This window comes from Scyliorhinus torazame, chromosome 10 (assembly GCF_047496885.1).
Source record: "Scyliorhinus torazame isolate Kashiwa2021f chromosome 10, sScyTor2.1, whole genome shotgun sequence".
NCBI lineage: Eukaryota > Metazoa > Chordata > Chondrichthyes > Carcharhiniformes > Scyliorhinidae > Scyliorhinus > Scyliorhinus torazame.
The window spans coordinates 102389527-102411346 of NC_092716.1; the positions used below are offsets into that span (position 1 = coordinate 102389527).

General features: G+C 48.8%; 1 protein-coding gene across 1 annotated transcript in view; it reads right to left on the minus strand.

Annotated features, from left to right (window-relative positions):
• The window catches only part of LOC140430238 (diacylglycerol O-acyltransferase 1-like), a 475807-nt gene that overhangs the window by 297021 nt on the left and 156966 nt on the right, over positions 1-21820 (minus strand). The window contains exons 6-7 of the mRNA XM_072517667.1: positions 21165-21183; positions 20859-20954 (exon numbers count right to left, since the gene is read on the minus strand). Coding sequence (XP_072373768.1) covers positions 20859-20954; positions 21165-21183 — 115 coding nt within the window. The remainder of the gene's footprint in view (positions 1-20858; positions 20955-21164; positions 21184-21820) is intronic.

Here is a 21820-nt window from a genome sequence, read left to right on the forward strand (position 1 = left end):
TGCGATCTATGACGCTTTCCGCCACCTGCATGCTCCTAAGTGCATCCAACTGCTGCTCCAACCGAACCATGCGGTCTGTGAGGAGCTCCAGTTGGGTGCACTTTCTGCAGATGAAGCCATCCGGGAGGCTAGAAGGCTCCCGGACCTGCCACATCTCACAGTCAGAGCACTGCACCCCTCTACCTGACATTGCGTCAATTAATTTGTAAATTAAAGTTAAAAGTTGAAAAAAAAGTTACTGTTAACTATCTGTTTCCTAGCACTAGATTTCTACTATAAATGTGAAAGCTAAATACAGTACTCTCCGATCTCTGTCTTAGATACCCATCTAGATTATAATTAAGTAATTATGTTTAATGAGTTTACCAATGCTTAATTTTTAAATTTAGTGTAGATTCCCAACCAGCCAATCAGGTCACAGCTTTTCTGTGATGTCACTTCAGTCCCCACCCCCCCCCCCCCCACACACACACACACACAATTTGAAAAGGTAATAAAAGTAAAAATGATTAAAAATCACTTACTTTCTGAGGGTCTCCGATGCGCTCACGTTCTCTCCTTGCTGATTAAAGGTTACAGGCCAGAAGAGAGAGAACAAAACAGTCGGGGAAAAGCACCCTCTCCCACTCTGCACCGAATTACCTCACTGCACCAAATTACCAAGTTTCAAATTCCAACTCTGGATGAGTCTTACTCACTCAGGCTGTGTCTCTTTGACCTGCGCAACGGTTACTGAGTGTGCTTTCTTTCTGTCTTTTATACAGACTTCAGGATGACTTACAGTACTCAAACTTCAAAGAGACGAATACAATGTGTACCTTTGTGCCCCTGAACAGGCCTCAGGTGACTGCCAGATAACTGCCTCTCAGCAATTAGGGTGGGGGCAGCTTCAGCCAATCAGACACTAATCTACACTGCACTTTCAACTGAAAAACAGCAGAATTAGATTTACCACTTACCTTTCCTGGTTACCTCACTGCACCAAATTACCAAGTTTCAAATTCCCACTCTGGATGTGTCTTACTCACTCAGGCTGTGTCTCTTTGACCTGTGCAACGCTTGTTATGATGGAGGGGATAACTTATTTAGCATGGATAGAAGATTGGCTAGCTAACAGCAAAACAGAGAGTAGGCATAAATGGATTATTTATTGGTTGGCAAGATGTAAACGATTGGTATGCCACAGGATCAGTGCTAGGACCTCAACTTTTTACAATTTATACAAATGACCTTGATGAAGAGACCAATTGTGTGGTTGCTAAATTTGCAGATGTTACAAAGATAGGTAGAAGAATAAGTTGTGAAAATGCAAGGAGGCCACAATGGGATATAGATGGGTTAAATGAGTGGTAGGGGAAGCAGTGGTGTAATGGTAAGTCACTGGATTAGTAATCCCGAGAACCAGGGTAATGGTCTGGAAACCCGGGTTCAAATCCCACCACGGCAGATGACAAAATTTGAATTCAATAAAAATTTGAATTCAATAAAAATTTGAAATTAAACAAAACCGTGTAAAAAAACCCACCTGGATCACGACTGCCAGAATGAAGCAAAGGAAAATCTGCTATTCTTACCTGATCTAGCCTCCATGTGGTGAACCATTTTGCGATTCACCCGACCCCTTCCAATGGCGAGAATAGCATTAACCCTCTTTTGTATTCATTTCAATCTCATTAGCGAGATTAAAGTAAAATGGAATGGCCTGTCAGGAATTACTAGACTCCCCAGCATGGATTCATGTGGGCGCTATTAATTACTCCTTTTAAAAAATGCGAAGCTGGCACAATGGCTACTGAGGGGAAGTGAGGAGGTGAGTGGTCTGGATTTCAATTTTCATTTTCCGGAATGCAGCTCAAGGGCAGCAAAGCTTCTGCCCCAGTGCTTGGGGAGGGGGGTGGTGGGGGGTGCATTGGGCTTGCTCAAGGCGCTGAAGCGTTCCAAGTGGGGGGTCAACCCTGGGCTGGGGAGGGGGTGAGGGGCTCTGTGTCTGAGAGGCCTTCAATTCACCTTTAAGTATTGTGGAGACCCATAACTGGGGCAACTACAGCTGCAGCCTATCTGTCCCACCAGATACTTCCAGAACAGAATTCTGCTGCTGCTTTCATCCTGAAATTCAATTTCACTCCCATTGACTGTGATGTCACTTCATGCTTCACAGCTGAAGGCTATTTCAAATAAGGAATTGCCCACTTTTACCTGGAGTGTGGGGAGGGGATAATTTTGGCAGGCCTACGAGCAGTCTGTGGATGTTTTAAAAAGCTCTGTTTTGGGCGTTGACTGTGTATTCTGTTCTGGATTAGTGGGCCACCTGTAAATGCCCCGGATTCCTGTGGCCCGGTCCTCGGACAGGTGGTGATGGAAGATCAGATGCCGATGCTGCAGCGGTGGTGGCCCGGCTGCACAGCCAAGAGGTTGCAATGGGAGACTTTCATGGGCTACCGGTGACTTTTTATATTCAGTAACCATCTGCTACTGTAACTGGTTTATCTTTTCACCGGTTGCAGCCCATCCTGCTTCTGTAGCATGGGAGTCATTAGAACAAGGTGCTGACAGTGCCGGTGAGGAAGATGTGGTTTTCTCTTTCTCTCTCTCCTCCCTATGCTCCATGTCGGTGTGACTTTCCAGTGGTAGGTCCATTGAAGGGGCTGTGGGTGGATGGGGGCCCATTGACAGTATGTCCTTTTGCCTGGCGGCTGTGCGTTTGTCTGTTGCGAGCCCACTCGCTTCTATGGCCTGGACTCCAGGCAAATTACCAATGCTGGAGAAGTGTTGGGGTGTTCTTTCTCCTTCCCCCGCTGTGCGCCAAGTCTGCGTGACCTTTTCCGATGCTCTGTGCGGCTCATTCTCACCCACACGTACTCTAACAGGCATGCACATTCTTGCGGATGTGCACACACATACATTCCTGTACACGCCTTTCCTTCGCTGTGGGTCTGCTGCTGGAGCCATGGGGGTAGGGAGCATGCGCTTACTCAGCAGTTGGTGGTATTGTATACTCTTTGGGGTTTTTTGGCTTGAATTTGTCTTAGGTGATCAACTGGTGTCCTCATTATATTCCTGCCTATGTTGTGTTTTCCTTCGCTGCATGCTACCAACGCTGGGGGGTAGGGTGGGTGTCCCCTCTCCTTAGTCCCTTGTGCCCCCCTCTCCTTAGTCCCTTGTGCCCCCCTCTCCTTAGTCCCTTGTGCCCCCCTCTCCTTAGTCCCTTGTGCCCCCCTCTCCTTAGTCCCTTGTGCCCCATGTGACCTTTTCCGGTGGTCTGGTGCTGTTGTTCCTTTGTTTTCTGCTTTGGTTTTTGTCCTTGGTGTACAGCTAGAGATTTTGTTGTCTTCCTGCCTGTTTTGTGTTCTCCTTTGGTGGTTGGTCTGTATTTGGTTTGATTTATAATGTGCCAGACCTGTTCTGGGCTGAACTGTGCCCCTCTTGGGAGGGGTGGAATGTTTTTCTCTCTCCTCCGCTTGCTCCATTTTGGAGTGACCTTTCCCAGTGTGCTGGGCTGGTGTGCCTTCCCGCTGAAGTAGGTCGGGAGGTGGGGTGAGTGTGTTCTGGGTGCCAAGTGATTGGTGTCCTCATTATATTGTCTTTTGATACTGTCAATAAACTAAAGTATTTGCGTGTTGTGTTTGCTGTTTGCTCCTGCTTGCAAATGCATGGAGGCTGCTGTTTCCTTCCTTTTCTACAGCTGGAAAGGACAATTGTTTCTAAGATACCAGTGTCCTGGAACACCAGGCTCGGGGAAAAGAAAGTACGAGTCTAGAAGGCAACTTCTGTTTGAAGCAAGAAGATGCTGTGGAACCTGGTGTGTGACATTGATCCAAACTGGCCACCTGATGAAGCCGTTGAAGAAATGCTTTTGCAGATTGCTGGTGTGGTGAGTGCTGCATGTAACTGGCACATCGCTGTGGAGTAAGGATATTCAACTGCACCTTGAGCGCCAGTGGAATATGTGGATGCCAAGATTTGGTTCCGGTGAGATTGGGCCATGTGGGAGGGCCTGCACAGCTGTGGCCCCTGGATGGAGAATGGCACTGATACATGGAACAAGTCACACATTGATGGACAGATCATTTCTATGACAAAGTTCTGGACATGATAACACATTCTCAGGTTTATCCTCAGTTTCTGTTGAGAAACCTGTGATGGGTGAGGCCGTGTGTTTTCTTTGTGAAAATTAGCTGATATAGCTTTGTAATGGTACCAATATGGAACATAACGTTTCCTTGTTGTTTAATGGTTGGTTAGTGTGATATGTGGAATGTTACGTCATTATCAAATCGTTGTTACTGTTGACCGTTTAACAGACAAAATATTCTCAACTCCCAAATGCTTCCTCGAAGGCACACGTACTATGTCTCAGAGGATGATTAGTGCACTGCATGTCCAGCAAACTTTGAAGCCTGAACAATGTCCTTGAACTCTAGAAGCATCAGCGTCATAGGTGCACCTGCCGACAATCAAACAGTAAAAAGCAGGGTTTCAGCACTGTGGATCTTCTCGCAACCAAAGGGTAAGTGTGTGAATGAATGGAGGGCAGCTGAGCACGGTCTCCCTAATATTCCTGGCAGAGGTCTTGGGTCGGGGACACCTGATATGGCTGGCTGTGAGTGTGTAAAACAACTGGCACGCTGGATTGTCCTCTGAGAGAAGGGTGGGGGGGGACTTTAGGGGGGGGGTTGAGTGTCCCTAGTTTTGGGAGCCATTCGGAGGAGGAGGAGCAGTCTCTGTGTGAGTATAAAAACCTACTTTAACCCGGGGATCTCGGCCTAGTTTCGGGAGCCGTTGGGAGGAGGAGGAGCAGTCTCCGTGTGAGTATAAAAACCTACTTTAACCCGGGGATCGCGGCCTAGTTTCTGGAGCCGTTGGGAGGAGGAGGAGCAGCCTCTGTGTGCTGTGTGAGTATAAAAACCTACTTTAACCCGGGGATCGCGGCCTAGTTTCTGGAGCCGTTCGGAGGAGGAGGAGCAGTCTCTGTGGGAGTATAAAAACCTGTGGGAGTATAAAAACCTAACGGTAACTTCCTGTTTTCCACTTTTTCTTTCTCTCAAAAGTGACGTCAGAGGGAAGCTGTGATCTGATTAGTTGATAGCAAATCTGCCCCAAATTTTAAAAAAACACAGCGAAACTCGTAAACCTAAATTAAACTAATTAGTTAATTAATTAGAGATGGCTGGTCAGGTGATGTGCTTGAGCTGCTTGATGTGGGAGCTGGCAGATCCCATTGCGAGCTGCAGCGGCCACATCTGCAGTAAGTGTTGGCTGCTCGAAGAGCTCCGGCTCAGAGTTGATGAGCTGGAGTCTGAGCTTCAAACACTGAGGCACATCCGGGAGGGGGAGACTTACCTGGACACTGTGTTTCAGGAGGCAGTCACACCTGTCAGAGAAAGTAGTTTAAATCCTGCTAGTGGCCAGGGACAGCAGGGTGTGACTGCAAGTCAGGCAGGTAAAGGGAACCAGCAGTCAGGAACTCAGGAGCCTCAGCCCTTGACCCTGTCCAACAGGTACGAGGCACTTGCTCCCTGTGTGGATGGCGAACAGGGCTGCAGGAAGGATGAGTCAGCTGACCAAGGCACCACACTGACGCCCCCTCCAATCCCATGTGCTGCCTCCATTGCCCCCACACCCTTAGGGCTGACACCACCACAGGGCTTGTAGAGTACCGAGCCGGCGAAAACTGCAGGGGCGCCGTTAGTAAAGCCTCCAAGTTTGTGCCCTTACAGGATGCCGCTTCCACTCACTCCCAGGCCGACCCCTCCCCCACCACCTGACCATCGATATGTTGGCCGCCCAGTAATAATTAATAAAACTCTGGAGGGCCAGGTCCCCCTCCACGCGACCCCTTTCCAAGAGTGCCCTCTTTACTCTCGGGATTTTCCCCGCCCACAGAAAACCTGTAATCGCCACATTTATTTTTCTAAAAAAAGCCTTTGGGACAAAAATCGGAAGGCATTGAAAAAAGAAAAGCAGTCTTGGGGGGGATTGTCATCATTACTGTCTGGACCCTTCCCGCTAGCGTCAGCGTGAGCATGCCCATCTATGGAAGTCCCTTTTCATTTGGTCGACTGCTTTGCCCAGATTTAACTTGGGAGTGCTGCCCCCACTCTTTAGCCACTTGAACCCTAAATATCTGAAACTCCCCGCCACCACTTTAAAAGGTAACTCCCTCAGTCTTCTTTCCTGTCTCCGAGCCTGGATCACAAACATCTTGCTCTTTCCCATATTCAGCTTGTAGCCTGAAAATCACACAAATTCTCCCAGTACCTCCATGATTTCGGTAATTTGCCCCACCGCGTCTGTAACATCAAGCAGCGAGTCATCCGCATAAAGAGAAACCCTGTGCTCCACTCCCCCTCACTATTCCCCGCCACGCATTTGATGCTCTAAGGGCCATTGCTAAAGGCTCTATGGCCAGGGTAAACAGTAATGGGGAGAGCGGGCATCCCTGCCTTGTCCCTCTCCCGAGATTTAAATACTCTGATGGGGTTCGGTTGGTGCTCACATTTCCATCGGGGCCTGGTACAACAGCCGGACCCAGTCCACAAATCCTTGCTCGAACCCAAACCTGCCTAAAATATCCCGTAGGTACTTCCACTCCACCCGGTCGAAAGCCATCTCCGCATCCATGGCTACTACCACCTCAGCCTCACGCCCCTCGGCTGGCATCATTATAACATTGAGAAGTCCCGTACCAGCCCCCCCGAACAGGTGCCGGAATGTGGCAACTAGGGGCTTTTCAGTTACTTCATTTGAAGTCTACTTGTGACAATAAGCGATTTTCATTTCATTTTCAAGTTTTCTAATATTAGACGTCAGGTGCCTGCCCTTCACAAACCCCGTCTGATCCTCACCTATTATCTCCAGGACACAATCCTCTATTCTGGTGGCCAAGATCTTTGCCAGTAATTTAGCATCTACATTTAAACAGGAAATTGGTCTGTACGATCCACAGCTCTCCGGGTCCTTGTCTCGCTTCAGGATGAGAGAGATTGATGCCTGTGGTAGCGTTGGGGGAAGCACGCCCAACTCCTTGAATTCATTGAAAGCCTTGACGAACAGCGGTCCCACTAGCCCCGAAAACTTATTATAAAATTCCACTGGGAATCCGACAGGTCCCGGGTCCATACCCGATTGCATTGCCCCCACTCCGTCTAACACTTCACCAAATCTAATTGGCCCCCCAAGACTTCCACCAGCTCCTCATCTACCTTCGGGAACTCTAGTTTCTCCAGGAATTGGTTCATTCTCTCCTCCCCCGCAGGGGGTTCCGATTCGTATAAACAGCTATAAAATTCACGGAACACATCATTAACCGTCCCCGGATCCCTCACTACTTTCCCCCTCACATCCTTAATTTTCCCTATCGCTCTCGCAGCATCCTGCTTCCTCAGCTGATGTGTTAACATCCTGCTAGCTTTCTCCCCATATTCGTACACTGCCCCTTTTACCCTCCTCAGCTGTCCCTCCCACTTGCCTGTGGAAAGGAGCCCTAAATCCATTTGAAGTCTCTGACGCTCCTTCAGGAGCTCCTCATTCGGAGACTCCCCATATCTCCCATCCACACGCAAGATTTCTCCTACTAGCCTGTCGAGCTCCGCCTGTTCAGCCCTCTACCTATGGGCCCGAATCGAAATATATTCCCCTCTGATGGCCGCTTTCAATGCCTCCCACACCACCCCAGCCCCGGTCTCTCCCGTGTCATTGGTTTTTATATACCCCCGAATGGCCTCCCTCACTCGCTCACATATCTTATTGTCTGCTAACAGCCCTGCATCTAGCCTCCACCGTGGGCGCTGAGAGTTTCCCGTGTTCATCTGTAGGTCTAGCCAATGTGGCGCATGGTCTGATACTACGATAGCCGAGTACTCCGTCTCCACTACCCTTGCTAATAATGTCTTGTCAAATATTAAAAAACACATGAGAGGAGAATGAATATTCCTTGCTCCTTGGCTTCTCAAATCTCCACGGATCAGCACCTTTCATGTGCTCTTTCGCCATTGCTGTTACCTTCCCTGACCTAGAACTCGACCGCTCCATCCTAGGAGCTGTTACCTTCCCTGACCTAGAACTCGACCGCTCCATCCTAGGATCTAAGACCATGTTAAAATCACCCCGCATGATCAACCGGTGCGAGTCGAGGTCTGGGATTTTTCCCAGCATCTTCCCAACAAATGCGACATCGTCCCAGTTTGGGGCATATATATTCACCAGCACCACTGCCATTCCCTCCAGTTTCCCACTCACCATGATAAATCTGCCTCCCGGGTCTGTCTCCATTTCCCCCGCTTCAAACGCCACCCTTTTGTTCATCAGAATGGCCAATCCCCTTGTTTTAAAGTCCAATCCTGAATGAAACACCTGCCCGACCCATCCCTTTTTTAGTCTAAATTGATCCCCCAGCTTCATGTGTGTCTCCTGTAACATGGCCACGTCCGTCCTTAACTGTCTCAAGTGTGCGAACACATGGGCCCTCTTGACTGGCCCATTCAGGCCACGAACATTCCACGTACCCAGTCTGGTCGGGGGGGATCTTGCCCCCCCCCCCCCGTCGATCAGCCATGACCTTTCCTAGGCCAGCCCTTAGCCCACATCTGCCCAGATCTGCCCCTCGGTGGCAACCGCCATCTAGTCTCCATCTCCAGCTTCCTGGAAGTCCCCTAATCGTCAGCAGTACCCCCCCCTGTCCCCTCCCCCCACTACCTCGTCACTTTTCAGCTCACCCCCCACTTCGCTTCCGTGAGCCAGCCTTAACAGTTAGCCTAGCAGCTCCACCCCTGATGCCTAAACGTCTACTGGCTGCTGGATCTTTACACCCCAGTTCTTAATATAAGTTTTCAAAACAATAGCACCAAGCGCAAAAAGCAAGCACACCATCCACTTAAGGTCCAAGCTCAACAGCCCACCCCTCCCCCTTTACAACGTCTTATCAATCCCATCACCTTCAAACAGAGCCCCAAACAATGGAATTATAAACAAACCGGATAAATGGAGAGACAGAAAAAATTATGCATGTAAAAACTCAAACAGATGTCTTTTCCTCCTAGACCATCTTAATTTGAAAGCTTTTCTTCACCCCCCTCCATTCTTTTTTTTTCCATTTTTTCCCCTTTTTTACAAACACACAAAAAAAGGAAGAAACTGTACCTAAGTACATACACTGAAAGGTCAAAGTTAGATAACTCAAAAAAAAAAAAAAAAAAAAAACCTCTTCCCGGTCATCGCAACTCAAGTTACAGTGCACCACAGAAATTTTTGATTCAAATCGCTACCGACCAGTTTTCTCTTTTTATTCAGTCCTTATGGGGCCCCCAGGTTGTTGTCTTTCATAAAGCCCGCCACTTCTTCCGGCGAGCCAAAATATCTTTCCCGTTCCTCGTAGGTTACCCAAAGATAGGCCGGGTAGAGTAGTCCAAATTTTATTCCCTTCGCACACAGCGCCGCTTTAACTTTATTAAAACTCACCCTCCTCTTAGCAAGTTCTGCTCCCAAGTCTTGGTAGACCCGGATCTCAGCTTCTTCCCATACGAATCGTTTTGTCTCCCTAGCCCATCTCATGATGCGTTCCTTGTCCAGGAATCAGGGTAGCCTCACCACCAACTAACTTGGGGGCTCACGCATAAGCTTGTGCATAAGTGCCCTGTGAGCCCGGTCCACCTCCAACGGCCTGTCGAACGCCTCTGCCTCCATCATTTTCTCAAACATCTTCACAATATATACGCCGGCATCCGATCCTTCCTTTTCCTCCGGGAGACCGACGATCCGAACGTTCTGCCTGCAGGAACAATTCTCCAGGTCCTCCACCTTTTCCAGCAGCCGCTTTTGCCGATCCTGTAAAATGCCAATTTGCAGTGCCATCGCAGTGGACTGCTCCTCTTGGTCCGTCGCCGGCTCCTGTAGCTTTTGGATTTGCAGGATCTTCATTTGATAAGGCTGGACCATCTAGAGTCGTACCTTGCTCCTCCCTCACCACCCAAGTGATCGCCTCGGAGGAGAGCTCCAAGGAGAACACCATCAAGGCATCAGCTGCCTTCCGGTGGCGACTAGGGTGGCTTTTGGATCGACAGTCCCTGGGCCTTCACTGTCACCTCCATCCAGTCGACAGCCTCCTTAATCGAGGCTACCACCTTGGTCGGGTCCTCCGCACACGCCTTACGGTGCCGGGCGAACTTCTCAACCCGGTATGTAACCAACTGATCCATCGACCATTGAGCCGACGGGGCTGAATCTCGCTTATCTGCCATTGCAGCCATCAAGTTCAGATCCTCACTTCCAACCAACTTTTGGTTCCTTCTTTTGTGATTATTTTACGAGCGTAATTCCATAGGATGGGGGTCGCCTTCTCCTCCCCTCACTTTTATCTACTTATGTTAGAAAAATATCTGCAAAAATCCAGCTTAAAAGCCGTCAAAAAACCACCACGTGCAGGAACTGCTAAATGTGCGACTGTTCACAGCATAGTCGCCACCGGAAGGCAGCTGATGCCTTGATGGTGTTCTCCTTGGAGCTCTCCTCCGAGGTGGTCACTTGGGTGGTGAGGGAGGAGCAAGTTACGACTCCGGATGGTCCAGCCTTATCAAATGGAGATCCTGCAAATCAACGGACATTTGGTCAGTGAGAAGAAAGGATCATTTTGACTGACATGAATTACTCACTAGAGATAGGTCACCTGGGTGAAGAGGCAGCAGATCCTCACCTTTCTGATGCAGGCAAACCTCGCTGTCGATGACTGCTCTCTCCTTGAGCAACCCGGCAGATTTTCAGGGCCCGTTCCTCATAGGGGATGAAATTCTGCCCCAGCTTAACCCATTGCCTTTTATTATGGGCTATCTTCTCCTCCGGAGACAAAGAGAGGATATTGAGCCGCACCTTGATGGATCCGGGGGTGGGGGGGGGGTCTATAGCAGGTGATGTGTGGGCACCGTATTTGCATATGAAGGAATTGTGCTGGTGGGTGGCGGGGTTCTGATGAACAAGCACGAAGATTGGATGTGTAAAAGGTGCAAGGTGTCAGTCAGTGATTTGGGAATTTGATGGGTGGCAGGCGGAACTAATGCCAGGAGACAGGTGGTAACTTACCCTTGCAGCTCTTTGGAGGTAATTTGTCTTCCTCTGAAATTGGACGGTTGTCCTCCTTGTCATGCTGCCCGCACTGACAGCCGCTGCCACTGCCTCCCAGGCGGCATTGCTGACCCTCGTGCTGGTCCTCCAACCCCCTTGGGGGAACAAGGTGATCGCCTCTCATCCACAATGTCGAGTAGCGAGGAGCAGGTCTGTGCATTGCCATGCATATGTGTTGACTGGGAGTGAGTGGTGAGGGAATGCTTAAAAGTAGCTCTCTCTTGTTAGTGGCGAGCTGCTGATGTGTGAGGAGCAGGTCTGCGCTGCCATGTTTGTGTGCTGACTGGGAGTGAGTGGTGAGGGAAAACTTACAAGCAGCTTCCCCTGGTTAGCGGCAAGCTGCTGAGGCACGAGTTGACGAATCAAACGGCGAGGCAGCCAGTAATGTCAAGAATCTCGTGGGGGCTCTGTTTTGGCACTAAGGGCCGTTGAATACGGGCTGTGATCTCGCCAACTCTGCCGTCGCAAAACACCCCACCAAACATGCCCAGAACCAGACTTCAAATTGTCGAATCGCGCCCCTGGAAAATGGAGGACAATGTGGGAAAACATGATATTATCCCATTTGGCAGGAAGAATGAAAAGCAACCATATCACCATATTGCAGATTGCAATATGGATTGCAGAGATTGCAGAGCGCTGAAGTGCAGAGGGATCCAGGTGACCTAGTGCATGAATCGCAAAAGGTTAATATGCAGATACAGCAAGTAAACCGGGAAGCTAATAGAATGTAATAATTTATTGGAAGCGGAATAAAATACAAAAGTACAGAGGCTATGCTTCAGTTATGCAGGACATTGGTGGTGAGACCACGTTTGTAGTACTGTGTACAGTATTGGTCTCCTTATTTAAGGACGGATGTAAATGCATTAGAAGTAGTTCAAAGGTTTACTGGACTAATACTTGTATTGGGCGGGTTGTCTTATGTGGAATATTGGCCAGGCTAGGCTTTCACCCGCTTGAGTTTGGAAGAGTAAGAGGTGACTTATCTGAAACAAAAAGGATCTGGAGAGGTCTTGAATATGGAGAGGATGTTCCCTCTTATGGGAGAAACTAGAAATAGGTCACAGCTTATAAATAAGGAGTCACTCATTTAAGACAGAGATAAGGAGATTTTTTTTTCTCTCAGAGGGTTGTGAATTTGTGGAACTCTGTTCCTCAAAAGGTAGTGAAAGCGGAGTCTTTGATTATTTTTAAGGCAGAGGAAGATAAGATTTTTCATAAGCAAAGGGGTGTAAGTTCATAAGCAAAGGGGTGTAAGGTTATCGGTGTAGGTGGGAATACGGAGTTGAGATTATAAAATCAGGTTATAAAATCAATTATTGAAAGGGGGAGCTTGGAGAGCTGAGTGGCCTGCTCCTGCTCCTAATTTGTATGTATGTTTGCTTTAATATCTTGAAAATGTTGATTAAACCATTACTCAACTTTCTAATATTCCAGGGAAAACATCCATAGTTTATGTAACTTCTCTTTGTAATTGGACCACTGGAATCCAGGCATTGATGTGGTAAATCTACTCTTTATTTGCTCATGGTCTCATATGCCTTTCTTAAGGGTATGGTGCCCAAAACTGCTCAATTTAAAAAAAAATTAATTTATGGGATGTGGGCGTCGCTGGTTAGGCCAACATTTATTGCCCATCCCTTACTGCCCCAGAAGGTGGTGGTGAGTTGCCTTCTTGAACCGCTGCAGTAATTCAGGTGTAGGTACACCCACTATGCTTTTAGGGAGGGAGTTCCAGGATGTTGCTCCAGGGAAAGTGAAGGAACAGCGATATACTTCCTAGTTGGGGCGGTGAGCGACTTGGAGGGGAACCTCCAGGTGGTGTGGTTCCCAGGTATCTGCTGCTCTTGTCCTTCTAGATGGCAGTGATCGTGGGTTTGGAAGGTGCTGTCTAAGGAACCTTGGTGACTTACTGCAGTGCATCTTATAGATGGTACACAAGGCTGCCACTGTTCGTTGGTGGTGGAGGGTTTGAATGTTTGTGGAAGGAGGAGCAATCAAGTGGGCTGCTTTGTCCTGGATGTGTCAAGCTTCTTGAGTGTTGTTGGAGCTGCACTCATCCAGGCATTTGGAGAATATTCCATTACACTCCTGATTTGTGCCTTGTAGATGGTGGACAGGGTTTGGGAGGGGTCAGAAGATGAGTTACTTGTCATAGGATTCCTAGCCTTTGACCTGCCCTGGTAGCCACAGTATTAATGCGGCTAGTCCAGTTCAGTTTCTGATCAATGGGCAGTACGGTAGCATAGTGGTTAGCACAGTTGCTTCACACTCCAGGGTCCCAGGTTTGATTCCCGACTGGGTTACTGTCTGCGCGGAGTCTGCACGTTCTCCCCGTGTTTGTGTGGGTTTCCTCCGGGTACTCCGGTTTCCTCCCACAGTACAAAGATGTGCGGGTTAGGTGGTTTGGCCATGCTAAATTGCCCTTGGTGTCCAAAAAATGTTACGCGGAGGTTACTGGGTTATGGGGATAAGGTAGATACATGGACTTCAGTAGGGTGCTCTTTGTAAGGGCCGGTGCAGATTCGATGAGCTGAATGGCCTCCTTCTGCACTGTAAATTCTATGATGATTCAATGGTAACCCTCTGGATGTTGATTGCGGGAGATTAAGCTATAGTAATGCCATTGAGTGTCAAGGGGCGATGGTTAGATCCTCTCTTGTAGCAGATGGTCATTACCTGACACTTGTGTGGTGCAAATGTAACTTGCCACTTGTCAGCCCAAGCCTGGATATTGTCCTGGTCTTGCTGCATTTGTACATGGACTGCTTCATTATCGGAAGAGTCGCAAATAGTGCTGAACATTGTGCAGTCATCCGCAAACATCCCCACTTCTGACCCAATGATGGAAGTCAGGTCATTGATGAAGCAACTGAAGATGGTTGGGCTTAGGACATGTTTGAACCAAGGCTGTAATGAGGTCAGGAGCTGAGTGATCCCGGCGGAACCCAAACTGAGCGTCCATAAGCAGGTTATTTAAGTGCCACTTGATAGCACTGTTGATGACTCCTTCAATCACGTTGCCGATGATGGAGTAGACTGACAGAGCAATAATTGGCTGGGTTGGATTTGTCCTGTTTCTAGTGTACAGGACACACGTGGGCAATTTTCCACATTGCCGGGTAGATGCCAATGTTATAACTGTACAGGAACAGCGTGGCTAGGAGTGCGGCAAGTCCTGGAGCAAGAGTCTTCAGTACTATTGCCAGAATAAAGTGCATCAGGATGGTGCAGTGGTTAGCACTGCTGCCTCATGATGCCGAGGACCCGGGTTCGATCCGGGCCCCAGGTCACTGTCTGTGTGTAGTTTGCACATTATCCCCGTGTCTGCATGGGTCTCACCCCCACAACCCAAAGATGTGCAGGTTAGGTGGATTGGCCACGCTAAATTGTCCCTTAATTGAAAAAAAAATTGGGTACTCTAAATTTTTTTTTTAAACTATTGCTGGAATATTATCAAGACCCATAGCCATTGCAGTATCCAGTGCCTTCAGTCGTTCCCACGTGGAGTGAATCGTATTGGCTGAAGACTGATATCTGAGATGCTGGGGACCTCTGAAGGAGACCAAGATGGATTATCCACTCGGCACTTCTGGCTGAAGGTTGTTAAGAATCCCTCAGCCTTGTCTTTTCACACATGTGCTGGGCTCCTCTATCATTTAGGATGGGGGTATTTGTGGACTTCCTCTTCCAGTGAGTTTTGATACACCATCAATAATGGATGAAGACTGATAAACGTAACTGTGGCTTTAATACACTAAACAGCAAGCCTCCTGCCTCTGGACCCGAACTCGGTCCGGAGGCGGAGACTTGCCACTTTTATGCAGAAGCCCCGAGGGGAGGAGACACAGGCGGAGCCAGCCTGGACATGCCCAGGCATGTACAATACAGCACAGTGAATAAAATACAATAAACACAATGTGGTTTACCACATTCACCCCGTTTATATAAAAAAAAAAGTCCGGCGTGGGTGAAGTGGTCTTAAAGGTCAAGTCTGTCGGGGGCCTTGACCTTCCGCTGTGACCTCCTCAGTCCCGGCTGTGGTGCTGGCGCCGGCGTCGAGACATGCGCGTCCGGGAGCGTCTTGTCATCTTCACCCAGATGTTGTCGGCGAAGGGGGGTGCGGTGTGTGGGTGGTGGTGCTTGTCCTCGGTGGGCCTGCGGGAGTCAGTTCGTGAGGGAGGTGGGCGGAGGTGGTGGGAGACGGTGTAAGGTGGGGTGTGGTGGTGATTGTCGCCGGGGAGCCTGCAGGAGCCAAATCTATTATATGATAGGTTCAGGAATTTCACGGTGTGGAGGAAGCGCCGGAGGTTCTCGTCATGGTCCTGCTGGTCACGGCCGCAGATGGTGACGTTGTCTAGGTACGGGAACGTGGCCCGCAGCCCGTACTTGTCAACCATTCGGTCCATTTCCCTTTGGAAGACCAAGACCCCGTTGGTGACACCGAAGGGAACCCTGAGGAAGTGTAGAGCCGTCTGCCTCAAAGGCAGTGTATTGGCGGTCCTCCGGGCGGATAGGGAGCTGGTGGTACGCAAACTTCAAGTCGACTGTACAGAAGACTCGATACTGCGCAATCTGATTGACAATGTCAGATATGCGGGGGAGTGGGTACGCATCGAGTTGCGTGTCTGACTGATGGTCTGGCTATAATCGATGACCATCCGGTGCTTCTCCCCAGTCTTGACGACCACCACTTGGGCTCTCCAGGGGCTGTTACTAGCCTCAATGATACCCTCTCGCAGGAGTCGCTGGACTTCTGACCTGGTGAGGGCCCTGTCCTGGGCACTGTAGCGCCTGCTTCTGGTAGCGACGGGCTTACATTCCGGGGTGAGGTTTGCGAAGAGGGAGGGTGGGGTGACCTTAAGGGTCACGAGGCTACAGACGGTGAGGGGGGGGGGGGCAGGGGTCCGTTGAACTTTAGTGTAAAGGCTCTGGAGATGGCACTGGAAGTCGAACCCAAGTAATAGGGCAGCGCAGAGATAGGGGAGGATGTAGAGCCTAAAGCTGGTTTACTCTACGCCTTGCACAGTGAGGGTCGCGACACAGTACCCCCGTATCTCCACTGTGTGGGATCCGGAAGCCAGGCAGATTTTCTGGATCGCGGGTAGGATGGGGAGGGAGCAGCACCTTACCGTATCTGGGTGTATGAAGCTGTCTGTGCTCCCGGAGTCAAAAAGGCAGGCCATTTCGTGCCCGTTGATCCGGACGGTCAACGTGGACTTCGCGAGGTGGTGCAGCCGGGATTGGTCCAGTGTGACGGAGGCGAGTGTCGGAAGGCAGTCGGTCGGAGGTGGCGGCGGCCAGCGTATGGTCGGGTGAGCAGGGCTGCCGGGCGGCTGCGAAGTGGTCCCAAGATGGCGTCCAAGATGGCAGCCCCCGTGGGTCGCACGTGGCTGGTGGGGTGTAAGATGGTGGCCAAGGTGGCGGCCCCATGGGTCGCACGTGGCGGGTGAGGTATAAGATGGCATCCAAGATGGCGGCCCCAGTGGGTCGCACGTCTTGGCCGAAATTAAAGATGGCGGCGCCCACAGGTCGCACATGGCGGGTGGCTGCGCGGCGGCTGGGGGTGGCCCCGACAGGCAGCAGGCAGCGCTGCTGGGCCTAGAAGATTTAGGGGGGGGGGGGGTCGGGCCTGGCAGGCTTTTGCGAACTGGCCCTCTTCCCACAGCCATTACAGGTTGCATTCCGCGCGGGGCAGCATTGTCGGGGGGAATTACTCTGGCCGCAGAAATAGCACTTCGGGCCTCCGGCGTTGGCGGGCCGCTGCGTGGCACAGGCTTGCGTCGCACCCGGTCGGTTAGTGGCTGCGCCCACAGGGCCCACGAGGGTGCCGCGCGGTCGGAGGTGTAGGCCCCCATGTTCTGGGAGGCCACCTCCAGTGAGTTGGAGAGTTGTACTGTCTCTGGGAGGCCGAGTCCCCCCCCCCTTCTAATAAGCGCTGGCGGATATGGTTCGCATGCATGCCCGCGACATAGGCGTCCCTGATCAGTAGCTCCGCATGCTGAGTAGCCGATATCGCCCGACAGTCGCAGTTCCGGCAGAGAATGCGCAAGGCACGCAGGAATTCCACGAGTGATTTCCCCAGTGCGTTGGCGTCTTGTGGCGAGGAGGTGCCTAGCATATACCTGGTTAACGGATTTCACGTAATGTCCTTTTAGCAGCGTTATTGCCTCTGCGTACGAGGGGGCGTCCCTGATGAGGTTAAAGACTCTTGGGCTCACCCGTGCGTGGAGGACCTGCTTCTTCTGGAGGTCCGTGAAGTCCTCGTTAAAAGATGCGAGGTACACCTCAAAGCAGCTTAGCCAGTGTTCAAAAGTTTCTGTAGCGTCAGCTGCTTGTGGGTCCAGTTGCAAGCGATCAGGCTTGAGTGGGTCCAGTTGCAAGCGATCAGGCTTAAGTGAAGAGTCCATCTTTAGAAGTTTAGTGTATTAAATTGATACACCATCAATAATAGACGACGAGTGATAAACGTAACTGAGGTTTTAATACACTAAACAGCAAGCCTCCTGTCTCTGGACCCGAACTGGGTCCGGAGGCGGAGACTTGCCACTTTTATACAGAAGCCCCGAGGGGAGGAGCCACAGGTGGAGCCAGCCTGGACAAGCCCAGGCATGTACAATACAGCACAGTGAATATAATACAATAAACACAATAACGTGGTTTACCACAAGTTGTTTAATAGTCCACCAACATTCACGGCTAGATGTTGTAGGACTGCAGAGCGTAGATCTGATGTGTTGGTTGTGCAATCGCTTTGTGCAATCGCTTAGCTCTGTCTATTACTTGCTGCTTGTTGTTGCTTCACCAGGTTGACACCTCATTTTTCAGTATGCCTGGTGTTGCTCCTGGCATGGCCTCCTGCACTCTTCATTGAACCAGGGTTGATCCATTGGCTTGGTGGTAATGGTAGAGTGGGGGCTATGCCAGGCTAGGAGGTTGCAGATTGTGGTTGAATACAATTCTTCTGCCGATGGCCCACAGCGCCTCATGGATGCCCCGTCTTGAGTTGCTAGATCTGTTCGAAGTCCATCCCATTTAGCACGGCGGTAGTGTCACACAACACGATGGAGGCTATCCTCAATGTAAAGTCGGGACTTTGTCTCCACAAGGACTGTGCGGTGTTCACTTCCACCGATACTGTCATGGATAGATGCCATCTGCAGCAGGTAGATTGATGAGAATTTTCCCTCGTGTTGGTTCTCTCACCAGCTGCTGCAGTCCCATCAAGCAGCTATGTCCATTAGGACCCTCCCAGCTCGGTCTGTGGTGGTACTACCAAGCCACTCTTGATGATGGACATTGAAGTCCCCCACCCAGAGCATATTCTGCCCCCTTGCCACCTTCCTCCAAGTTGTGTTCAACAAGGAGGAGTACTGATTCATCAGCTGATGGTGGCCGGTACGTGGTAATGAGCAGGAGGTTTCCTTGCCCATGTTTAACCTGAAGCCATCAGACTTCATGGGGCCGAGAGTCGATGTTGAAGACACCCAGGGCAACTCCCTCCCATCTGTATACCAGTGCTGCCACCTCTGCTTGGTCTGTCCTGGTGGTGTGATAGGACATAGTGCTGTCTGGGTTATTGTCTGTCAGGTATGATTCTGACAGTATAACTATGTCAGGCTGCTGTTTAACTAGTCTGTGAGACAGCTCTCCCAACTTTGGCACAAGCTCCCGGAAGATAGTAAAGAGGACTTTGCAGGGTGGATAGGTTTGCCGTTGTCGATTCCGGTGCCTGGTTCGATGCCGGGTTGTCCGTCCGGTTTCATTTCTTTCGTCTTTGTAGCAATTGGATACAACTGAGTGGCTTGCTAGGCCATTTCAGAGGGCATTTAAGAGTCAACCACATTGCTGCCTGGAGTCACATGTAGGCCAGACCAGATTTCTTTCCCTAAAGGACATTAGTGAACCAGATGGGTTTAACGAACAATTAACAATGGTTTCACAGTCATCATTAGACTTTTAATTCCAGATATTTTATTGAGTGTAAATTCCACCACCTGCCGTGGTGGGATTCAAACCCGGGTCCCCAGATCATTATCGTGGGTCTCTGGATTGCTGGCTGAGTGACAATACCACTACGCCACCGCCTCCCCTCAGAGAGCCTGATCCCAGCTTTGCACAGCTTAAGCATAGCTTCTCCTCCTTATATTCTATTCTTTTAAAAAGCAATAAAGGGCAGCATTGCACTCATTAGCCTTTCGATTATTTTCTCCATCTGTTTATGACATTTTAAGAATCTGTATACCTGATCCCCCAAAGTCACTTTTAGCTTCACTGTTTCTAGCTTTTTACCACATAGAAAATACCCTGCTCTATCTTTTTGTAGGTCCAAAGTAGATGACCCCGCAATTGTCTACATCTATTTGCCATAGATTAGCCCATTCATCTATCAATATTTATTTGTAATTTTACATCTCCCATTGACATAACTTATAATACCGCCTATCTGTGTGTGACTGCTACATTTGGATTTCTATCCCATTATCAAAGTCACTGTTGAATATTGTGAATAGCTGAGGCTGCAGCACACCACTAGTCGCATCCTGCCAATTGGAGTACCTACCCATTATCCCAACTCTTTGTCTCCACTCAGCCAATTTCCTAACTTTGTAAATAATTTGCCTAACTTGAATTATATTAACTTTAGCTAACAGTCCCCATGAGGGACTTTATTGAATGCCGTCTGGAAATCCACCCAATTGACATCCATAGACATTCGCCTGACCATCACTTCAGTAATTTCTTCAAAAACCATCAGTCAGATCTGTCAGGTATGAGCAACTATTTACAAATCCAACAGATTCTATATTATTTACTATGTTTATTTGTTTTTACGGAATGGCTAAAAGGGCACTAAGTTGTTTAAAAATAACTTGTACCCTAATTACCAGTCAGGGCTGCGCATATGCTTCTAACACTTTTCTCACCAGTACTTTATAAGCCTTCTTTGACTGTCCCAGCTTTCCAGGATCTACCTCTCGTTACTTTCACACTAACAACTCTATCCTCAATGCTCCAAAATCTCACCACTATCTTCCTACTCACACACCAGAGGATCCCATTTGCACATTTCCAACACCCTATTCCAATACTCTCAAATCTCCTCGCATTACTCCTACACTTAAAAATTCCTTCCCTTATGCCTTCATATGCCGATATTCCTTTGTTCATCCAGCCCTACCACAACCCTTTTAGGTCACCTTCTCAACACTACTTTTACTACATTGACCCTGCAGTGCGTATCTGTCTAAAGCAGCTTTTTTTTTTACAACCATTCTCTGAATTGAATTTTGCACAAAAGGTAAGTTATATAATTTGCTAAATAGCCAAACAAGCATAATAATAATCAAGGTTACTGATTTATAATTTTTACAGAATAAAGACATAATCACACAATGTTGCACGAAAGAATACCCGTTCCCAAGAAACATGCTATTTGAAAAAATGACAAGACCCACTCCCTTATACATAGAACATCATACCAACTCAAGAGGAGTAAGCAATACTAAAAATAAAAAGGTAGCTCCATCAACTTATTTCTGGCTCTGTCATTGCTTAAACCAGTGGGACATAGCTTTGCTCTTTAGCTAAAACTCATATTTATTACAAAGAAAATCTAGACTGATTGAAATGGTGATTTGTTTTACTAAATAAGTCACCAATCTCTTTCTCCACAGTGATCAAATAACTGCATTAACATTACATTATCACCTGCGAAATTGAGCAGGGAATAAAATCTATACCTTTTATTGTTAAGTTGTCTGGAAAGATAACCATTTCTTGTATATTGCTCCCATCAGTGTTGTTTTCATCATATGAAACCGTACACGATGAAATGCCTGCAAACGCATCAAAATTTGATTAATTAGTATATCATAACAAAACAGACTGAAGGAACACAATTGTAACAGTGCTAAGAAATATTCAAAATTGATATACCTGGATGTTTCATGGCTGACTTTAGACCTAAAGGTGCCCATTCTTCACGAAGCCATCTATTCACCTCATGATATGAGTACAGTTTCATGAATACGATGCTATGCACTCCTAAAACCATTGCTGATCCCACTGCATATAGAAATAACAAAGAGGGAAATGGAAAGGCAAGAATGATAAGTACATTTACAAAAGCCGACCAGTCTATTGGCATAATTATAGTCAATTGGCAGGGAGTGCCCACAAAGTGGCAGCACAAAACAAGACCTCAAAATACAAATGTTTTACCCTCAATAACGATGCTGGAGAGTAAAACGGTAAAGAAGGCTTTTAATAAGCTAGCCTGGTGCCGAGACGGGTGCTTATTGGGTGCCGCCTGCAAGGCAGCCCCTTGTATACGACTCCCAGGTGGGCGGAGCCGGAGGTGGAGTCCTCCAGGGTTCCAAGCCCGGTCTTAAAGGGGACATCACCTTACATGATGATAAGGGTACAGTAATACAATAACCGTTCATCACAACAAACTTTTGCTTTATGGTATTTTACAGTATCACAGGAGGAACCTGTTCCCCTTGGCTACGACCTTGACTGTTTCCCTTGGTCGTGCTACTACTAAGAAAGCACAACAGCACCTATACTTCCTCAGGATGCCGATGCACCATAGAAACCATCCTATTTAGCTGCATCACAACGTGGTATGGCAACTGCTGAGCCCAAGACTGTAAGAAACTACAGAGAGTCGTGAACACAGCCCAGTCCATCACGTGAACCC